The sequence below is a fragment of the Scomber scombrus genome, chromosome 9 (genome assembly GCF_963691925.1).
Source record: "Scomber scombrus chromosome 9, fScoSco1.1, whole genome shotgun sequence".
Classification (NCBI taxonomy): Eukaryota; Metazoa; Chordata; class Actinopteri; order Scombriformes; family Scombridae; genus Scomber; species Scomber scombrus.
In genome coordinates, this window is record NC_084978.1 from 389,888 (window position 1) to 400,269 (window position 10,382).

Below are 10,382 nucleotides of genomic sequence, written 5' to 3' on the forward strand. Positions count from 1 at the left end.
GGAGGGATGAATAGATGACTAGATGGAGGGATGAATAGATGGAGGGATGGAGGGATGACTAGATGGAGGGATGAATAGATGGAGGGATGGATAGATGGAGGGATGAATAGATGGATGGATAGATGGAGGGGTGAATGGATGGAGGGATGGAGGCTGAATAGATGGAGGGATGGATAGATGGAGGGATGGAGGCTGAATAGATGGAGGGATGGACGGATGGAAGGGTGAATAGATGGAGGGATGGAGGGGTGAATGGATGGAGGGATGGAGGGGTGAATAGATGGAGGGATGAATAGATGGATAGATGGAGGGATGGAAGGGTGAATAGATGGAGGGATGGAGGGGTGAATAGATGGAGGGATGAATAGATGGATAGATGGAGGGATGGAAGGGTGAATAGATGGAGGGATGGAAGGGTGAATAGATGGAGGGATGGAGGGATGGAGGGGTGAATAGATGGAGGGATGGAGGCTGCATAGATGGAGGGATGGAGGGGTGAATGGATAGAGGGATGGAGGGGTGAATAGATGGAGGGATGGAGGGATGGAGGGGTGAATAGATGGAGGGATGAATAGATGAATAGATGGAGGGATGGAGGGATGGATAGATGGAGGGATGGAGGGGTGAATAGATGGAGGGATGGAGGGGTGGAGGGGTGAATAGATGGAAGGATGGAGGGGTGAATAGATGGAGGGATGGAGGGATGGAGGCTGAATAGATGGAGGGATTGAGGGGTGAATAGATGAAGGGATGAAAAGATGAATAGATGGAGGGATGGATAGATGGAGGGATGGAGGGGTGAATAGATGGAGGGATGGAGGGATGGATAGATGGAGGGATGGAGGGATGGAGGGGTGAATAAATGGAGGGATGAATAGATGAATAGATGGAGGGATGGAGGGTGAATAGATGGAGGGATGGAGGGTGAATAGATGGAGGGATTGAGGGATGGAGGGGTGAATAGATGGAGGGATTGAGGGATGGAGGGGTGAATAGATGGAGGGATGAATAGATGAATAGATGGAGGGATTCTCCGGAGCGTGTCTCCGCCCGGCGGGGGGCGGGGAGCCTCCTGACTCTTCTTTCTCTTTTTTATGTTTTAAGTTTTAACTGTGAAGGTTTTTCTCTTCTGTCTCACTGAGGGGGGGTGGAGTAGGAGGGGGGGAGGTGGGGGGTGCGGGTCCGTCCGTGTCGTTCGCGTGGCCGGACAGCGGCTCTGATTGGCTGGCTGTGATTACCGGCACGCTTCCTCGTGCAGTCGTCATTATGTTAATGAGCATCTCCCGCGGCACGGGGCAGCCCCCCCCCCCCCCTCCTTCATCCAGAGAGAGAGGGGGGGGGGGGTATTCACAGGGGGGGGCGGGCTTTGTCCCGGGTCCGTATATAACCGGGCTGAGGTCGGTCGTGTGCCAGGCTCACCGGCTCGCACGAGCTCATCCAGAGTGATAAGAAGCAGAGAGTCGCGTGCCATTCCTCCCGCATCCAGCTGACCCGCGCGCTACACTTCACCTCCGGTAAGAATCACAGCGCGAGACTCTAAACCTAAACTCACCTGTCTGATCCTGCTCTTCATCTTCATCTTCATCTTCAGAGCAGGCAGATTAACTTTAAACCCTTTAAACCTTCATCTTCATCTTCTTCATCATCATCATCATCATCATCATCATCATCATCTCTGAATCAGTTGAAAGTTTAAATTAAAGTTATAACTGCAGGATTGTGTGCACGTGCAGCCGGTCTGACCCTCTCTGTCTCCCGCAGGTCTAACCGGCTCCAGTATGGAAGCGTACTCAGACATCGACAGCAACAGCTGCGACTTCTTCCCGGTGTCTTCACCGGAGTCCCCGGAGTCCCCGGAGTCCTCCCCGGTATCCTCCCCGGAGTCCCCGCAGCAGCAGCAGCAGCAGCAGAAGAAGCGGCGCCGGGGCCGGAGGACCGACGGTACCGGGCACGTAGTGAAGAAGACCCGCCGTCTGAAGGCTAACGACCGGGAACGGAGCCGGATGCATAACCTGAACGACGCTCTGGACACTCTGCGCGAGGTGCTTCCGGTCTTCCCGGACGAAACCAAACTGACTAAAATCGAGACTCTTCGTTTCGCTCATAACTACATCTGGGCTCTGTCAGAAACGATCCGCATCGCGGACCTGCAGCCCGGAAAGATGCTCAGCGTGACTGAAGCCCCGCACAGCCCCGCAAGCTGCTCCTGGAGCTCCAGCGCCTCCTCCTCCTCCTCTTCCCCGGCTTACAGCGCCTCCAGCCCGGGCAGCTCCAGCCCGAGGAGCCCCCCCTCCCCTCCGGAGCAATACAGCTTCCTGCAGCAGGACGTGTTCGGCTTCCGCAGCATCGTGCCGGGCATCTACTAGAGCCCCGCAGAACCACGCAGAGCCACGCAGAGCCCCGCAGAACCATGCAGAACCATGCAGAACTCCGCAGAACCACGCAGAGCTCCACAGAGCTCCGCAGAACCACGCAGAGCCCCGCAGAACCATGCAGAACTCCGCAGAACCACGCAGAGCTCTACAGAACTCCGCAGAACCACGCAGAGCCCCGCAGAGCTCAGCAGAACCACGCAGAGCCCCGCAGAGCCCCGCAGTCTGCTGGACTGAGACTGAACCACTTTGCCTTACTGACTGACTGTAAACTGTTCAATAACTTAATTAGTTTTTTTATTATTTAGTTATTTGTTTGTTTTTTGTATATTTCTCCAAAAACCTTTTGCACTTCCCCCCCTCTGCCCCCCCTCTGCCCCCCTCTGCCCCCCCTGCCCCCCCCTCAGAGATGAAGCAGAACACTGATAAAGCCTCGTTCATCATGCCCCCCCCCCGCACACCCCCCTCTTTAGATTATTGTTGTTTTTATTTATTTTCTGTCTTCAGATGAAATTTGTATTTTGTACATAAACAGATTTTTATTCTATTTACCGGAAGTTTGTTGCCGCCAGTTTTCTACAGAATAAAGTTATAACGTTTCTATAAAAGTGAAGTTTTCTCCTTTAATGAGTTTATGAACATTTATATTAATATCAGACAATGAGCTTTATTATGAATCTTGACGGTTTGTCTCTGAGCAGCAGCTGAAACTACAACAAAGATCTTCTATTGTCAGTTTAAAGCGTTGCTGCTGTTAATGAGGACGCGACACACAAACACACACATAATACACACACACACACACACACACACACACACACACACATACACACACACACACACACACACACACACACACACACACACATAACACACACATACACACACACACACATAATACACACACACACACACACACACACACATAATACACACACAAACACACACATACACACACATAATACACACACACACACACATACACACACACACACACACACACACACATACACACACACACACACACACACACACACACACACACACACACACATAACACACACATACACACACACACACATAATACACACACACACACACACACACACACATAATACACACACAAACACACACATACACACACATAATACACACACACACACACACACACATAATACACACACACACACACATAATACACACACACACACACACACATAATACACACACACACACACACACACACACATACACACACACACACACACACACACACATACACACACACACACACACACACACACACACACACACACACATAACACAGTTTAAAACATCAACAGGAAAACAAAAGATTCTCAGAGTTTAAAACCTAAATATTAAAGTGAAATCTAATTAAATATAAAATATAAATCATAGAACAGAATATTTAACACTGATAAATAAGACTGAAGAATATAATCCAAGTATTATAGGAATATATATAACGGGCGTGTGTGTGTGTGTCTGTGTGTGTGTGTGTGTGTGTGTGTTACTGTGTGTGTGTATGTGTGTTACTGTGTGTGTGTGTGGAGGAGGGCATACACACACACACACACACACACACACACACACACAGCATCACAGTTTTAATCAGTCTGTGATGCTGAATCATTATAATAATTATTATTAGTATTATTTAAACTTTTTCTTTTTGTCCAAACTGAAATAAAAACACAATAAAAAATAAAACATTTAATTTTCATTTTTATATTTTTGGCGGTTTGATTTTTGGGTCTGACGTCACACAGTTAGATGTTTTTAAATACAAACATACAAACTGTTGCTCTCGGGCACGCGCTGCGGTGAACGCGCGCCCCCGCGGTGTATTGTCGATGTGCGCGAGGCCGTGCACTAATTGAGCGGGATTAATCCCCGCGTGCACCTGCAGCCTCATAATGAGCTGAAGTTTTAATTAGATTTCAAACAGAGGAGAAGGCCTCCTATTGGCTGCTGCACGCACGCTCACAGGCACGCTCACCAGGCACGCTCACCAGGGCCAGACCCCCCCCCCCCCTAAAAAACACCTAAATAATAATTACTAAGTTATGAAGCCCCGCCCCTCAGAGGGAGGGACAGCTGATTTTAAAGCAGGGATCCTTCTCTGTGTGTGTGTGTGTGTCTGTGTGTGTGTGCGTGTGTCTGTGTGTGTGTGTGTGTGTGCGTGTGTGTTTGTGTGTGTGTGTGTGTGTATGTGTGTGTGTGTGTGTGTGTGTCACACTCTACTACGCTGCACTAGAACCTTTTGATCATTTTTTTATTGTTACATATAGTATAATATAATATAATATAATATAATACAATATAATATAATATAATATAATATAATATAATATAATATAATATAATATAATACAATACAATATAATATAATATAATATAATATAATATAATATAAGATAATATAATATAATATAATATAATATAATATAACATAATATAATATAATATAATGTAATATAATATAATATAATATAATATAATATAATATAATGTAATATAATATAATATAATATATAATATATAATATATAATATATAATATAATGTAATGTAATGTAATATAATATAATATAATATAATATAATATAATATAATGTAATGTAATATAATATAATATAATATAATATAATGTAATATAATGTAATATAATATAATATAATATAATATAATATAATATAATATAATATAATATAATATAATATAATATAATATAATATATATAAGTTGATTGATGGATTTTTGGATGAAATAAATATATTGGACCAAATAATGTCTCAGTCAAGTTCAAAACTCTTCCCTGGATTCCACCACTCAGCTACTCTGAGTTAGGGTTAGCTAGGGTTAGGGTTGGCTAGGGTTAGGGTTAGCTAGGGTTAGCTAGGGCTAGGGTTAGCTAGGGTTAGGGTTAGCTAGGGTTAGGGTTAGCTAGGGTTAGGGTTAGCTAGGGCTAGGGGTAGCTAGGGTTAGGGTTAGCTAGGGTTAGCTAGGGTTAGCTAGGGCTAGGGTTAGGGTTGGCTAGGGTTAGGGTTAGCTAGGGTTAGCTAGGGCTAGGGTTAGCTAGGGTTAGGGTTAGCTAGGGTTAGGGTTAGCTAGGGTTAGGGTTAGCTAGGGCTAGGGGTAGCTAGGGTTAGGGTTAGCTAGGGTTAGCTAGGGTTAGCTAGGGCTAGGGTTATCTAGGGTTAGGGTTAGCTAGGGTTAGGGTTAGCTAGGGCTAGGGTTATCTAGGGTTAGGGTTAGCTAGGGTTAGGGTTAGCTAGGGTTAGGGTTAGCTAGGGTTAGCTAGGGCTAGGGTTATCTAGGGTTAGGGTTAGCTAGGGTTAGGGTTAGCTAGGGTTAGGGTTAGCTAGGGTTAGGTTCCACCACTCAGCTACTCTGAGAGTTTATGATTATAAACGTTAGTAAACCAGGATGATCTCAACCCAACAGCTTCATGGATGAGAGGAAACTTCATGGACAGAGTCACACTTTTCCCAGTGTGACTCTGATGGAATCAGATTCATTATTACATTAAACACATTATAAACTGTCAATCATTCAGCTGCGTTTCCATGGTGATAAAGTAAAGTATCACCTCATTAAATATTGATCAGGACAAGATGGAAACAGCAGGTCCTGCTGTGTGTGTGTGTGTGTGTGTGTGTGTGTGTGTGTGTGTGTGTGTGTGTGTGTGTGTGTGTGTGTGTGTGTGTGTGTGTGTGATACTCAGCAGGTCGTTAGTGTAACAGTGGAGGAGCAACAGTCAAACTACAGTTAATGGACAACAGATGGTCACACACACACACACACACACACACACACACACACACACACACACACACACACACACACACACACACACACACACACTGTGAGGTAATACATGATGATGAAGCATCTCTCATTGTAAATTCCTCCATATTGTTCTCAGTTTGTTAGACCACTTTATGCTCCTCTTCCTCCTCCTCCTCCTCCTCCTCTTCCTCCTCTTCCTCCTCCTCCTCTTCCTCTTTTATTCCTGATGAATCATCAGTAAATTCTCAGTTTGTAATGTTATTGACAGGACGACACTATGAGGAAACACATTATAATAAACTGGCTCAGTAATAATAAGTGTTGTTAAGATGATGAATTCATAAATCAGTTAAACTAGTTTTAAAAGCAGCATCAGGTTTGTTAAAATGTACATTTAGTATTTTTGTTGGTTTTACAGGAGATAAATGAATGAAATCAGCGGCTCCGCAGCAAGACATCATGGACGTCCGAGTTACGCCCAGTTCAATATAATCAATATATTAAAGTTTGTTGGTTTTATATCATTTGAAATGACATTTGCACCATTTTTTACCAAAAGTAAGACTGAATGCTCCTGAAAATGTCAAATGGTGTAACCACAAAAGAATGATACATATTACATATTTTATCACCTACAGTGTATTTAAGTGGACTTATACTAATAATGACTTTTAAACATTTAAATGTAAATGATTCCTGATCTCCATGGTAACCCAGAGTAAATGTAATATTTAGAACAATTGTAATTCCATTACCTTTATTTAATATAAAGCTATAATGTAAGATCATGCCAAACTAGTTGATATGGTGTTTTATTGACTATTTACTGTTTTTAAGCAAGTTGAATATTCGGTACAAAGTTTTTATGGTTACACCACTTAGACATTTTTGCCATAATCCTCTAATATATTCTCTCTAAATGGATTAAAAGCAGAAATTTGATGCTGGGTCCACAAAAAAAGAATGTGTGCAAGTTATTCATACGTTTATTTTATCATTTTGACCCTTTAAATTTAAATAAACCACATGGACACTAACATTACGGAGCCAGATGTTAAAACACATAAGAACTAAAAGTGTGTGAAGCTCTGTCTGAATAAATAAAGATAAATGTATAAAATTATCTTTAATCAGCTGTGAATGAAACCTGAAGAAGAGTGAGCCGCTTCCTTTGTTGAGTTCACTCCCTCCACCCCGAGGCTGCCCCCCCCCCCCCCCCCCATACACTCACCTTTCAGCTGACAGCCAATCACAGCGCTCCACCTGCACACACACACACACACACACACACACAGAATCTTGCGGTTGAACACACTTATTCAGGTGTTGATTCACACCATCGCACAGTCAGTGACCCACGCTCGCTCACATGGGAACACACACACACACACACATACACACACACATACACACACACACACACTGTATTTCGGTGTGTGTGTGTGTGTGTTTTAATATTTCACACAGAGAATGGAGGAATGTCTTCTACAGAACGAAGCGTCTCGCTGCAGCTTTGATAGTTTGATATGAGTCAGAAATAAAGGTTTTAAACTGTCAGTAAGTCAGAGATGAGATGAAGATTCCTACTGAACAGCAGAGCAGCCATGATGGAGGAGCTGCTGAACTCATGGTGTCTGAAGCCTGATGAGGTTAGATATATAAATATAGTGAATGAGGTTATTCATGAGGCTCAGATAGAGACAGAGTCAGACCTGAACCCGACTCATCATCAGTAGATCCTCATAGAAACAAAGCCTCAGAGAAGCTGCTGATATCAGAGCTGAAGGATCCAGATACTAGTGAGACCTTTTTATTGGTGGTGACTCGGTGCACTCACACTAGAGCCAGTTGATCCGTACTGTACTCAGGCACAGTTACCTCCGACACATTGCGCAATAACATATAGACAGTTTTCTCTCATAAAACATGCACAGGTGTGTGTTGGCGTGCTGTGCGCCGGTAAAACACAACACAGCTGATCAATTAACACAACGATGATTAAAAAGTGCAAGCTTGTTATTCTGAGTCATGCCTGTGTAGTATGCAGTACTAGATTCTGGTGTAAAAAGACTCTAGTAAAAGCAGACGTGCTGATTCAACTCTTTACTCCAGTAAAAGTAAGACTTAGTTTAATGACTTAGAAGTCGCCAAATGACTTTAACTAAAGTTAGTTTATATAATGCAGATTAGTAAAATATGACTTTTATGAGTCACAGTCACAGACAATAAACTTAGCATTTCATAATTGTAGCAGCGGTGCAGCAGATGTGATGAAGTCCACGCAGCACGCTGGATGCTAACTAATATTAAGCCTTTAGCCTTTTCATTATAATGTCCATGGACATAAACTGAGTTCTTTTGCCTTAATAATGATAAAATAATAAGGATTGGGAACCCATACATACATAATGTCTCCTCGTTGCATTGAGTGATGCACTAAATGACCAGGGATCAGCTAGTGTCGGGATTCCTGGAACATTGGCTTCTTTTTCCGGGGAGATAAAATGTCTTATTTTAGGGAACAATATGATTCCCTAGTGTTCATGCGTGACCAAGTGAACCGTGCCTAAGCACACCTCTTCCAACCGTACCGTACCAGGGAAGTGTAGCGTACTCAAGCTCGGTACACTAACACTCACACTAGACACATAATCCGGACTTTAGGGGCAAACGTGCTCCGGCACGGTACGATGTCCTAGTGTGAGTACGGCCTGAGACGTCTCGCTGTAATATCTGATCCAACCAGATACTAGTGAGACCTTTTATTGGTGGTGACTCAGAGTGGTTCGGTTTGCCTTTTCCTTTCCTTTCTTTTCTTTTCTTTCTTCCTCGTGTTGCTTTCTTGTTTAATACTTGAACACGTGTATAAAGATTATTATAAACATGTAAATCTGTAAAGGGAAAAAAGAGTGTATGAAAATGTGTAAATTGAACCGTTGATAAAAACTAAATAAAATGATGTTAAAAAAAACCTGTATCAAGTTTAACCTCCAACACTAATAACTAAAGGTGATATTTATAGTATGAGAGTAGTATTAGTGTGCAGACGCAGACGTGACGTCCAATCAGCCTGCAGCTGTGCTTCTGTGACTTTAACGGTGATCATGTCGCCTCTTAACTCTCTTTATCCTCAGGGGTCAAAGGTCAGCAGGTCGACAGGTAGAAGTGGAGGCTGAAGAGTCTCTGAAGAGAGTCTGAGAGCTGCTGCATGCTCTGTCACCTCCAACACACACACACACTCACACTCACACACACACACACACACACACACACACTGCCCCGGGGCAGGAGGGGGAGGGGTATTTAGAGTATGGGGGGTCAGTTAGTCCAAAAGAGACAGAATAGAGTGACAGGAAAGTGTCAATCAAGAGAGCAGCCAAGCACACACACACACACACACACACACACACACACACACACACACACACACACACACACACAGTAATGGCTGCTAGTGTAGACATGATCTTACATTATAACTTTTATATTGAGTTATAAACACATCCCTCTAACAGCAGGGCTGCAGCTACAAGCTTATAGATGCCTTTAAACCTTTAAACCATTCATGTAAATATATGTACATACATTACTTATACATAAACAAACAAACATACATGTCATCTACACACATATACACACATATACACATACCTACACACATATACACACATATACACACATATACACACATATACACACACCTACACACATATACACACATATACACACACCTACACACATATACACACATATACACACATATACACACACCTACACACATATACACACACCTACATGTACATACTCAGCAATATAAACATCTAACATTAGTCCCATAAATCATTCTCCACCTTCAAGACTGTATCTTTCCAAAATGACATTCTTTAACTTATTTTTAAATTGCACCAGATGTGAACTTGTTCCACAGCTTCCTAACCCTAACCCCACAGACAGATACACACATGCTTTTCAGAGTAGTGTGAACAATTGGTTGTTTATAAGTCCATCTCCCTCTTAGATCGTATTCTCTATCACTAAAGTTTTTTTGTATATGGCCAGGAAGTGATTTATAATGTGCTTTATACAGAATTTGTGCGGTTTTGAACTCTAGATCCCAACATTTCAGTGTCTGTGATGTTATGAACATTGCGTTGGTGTGATCATAATAAGTTTCCTTGTAATCAGTTTATGTTTACAG

General features: G+C 42.9%; 1 protein-coding gene across 1 annotated transcript; it reads left to right on the plus strand.

Annotated features, from left to right (window-relative positions):
• Nucleotides 1-1,778: 1,778 nt before the first annotated feature.
• On the plus strand, nt 1,779-2,366 carry neurog1 (neurogenin 1). The gene has a single exon (XM_062426088.1). It carries the CDS (start codon nt 1,779-1,781, stop codon nt 2,364-2,366), a length of 588 nt encoding a protein of 195 aa, XP_062282072.1.
• Nucleotides 2,367-10,382: the final 8,016 nt, after the last annotated feature.

Excerpts from the sequence above, each read along its gene's own strand:
- neurog1 (XM_062426088.1), top strand. The coding sequence starts at position 1,779 with ATGGAAGCGTACTCAGACATCGACAGCAACAGCTGCGACTTCTTCCCG.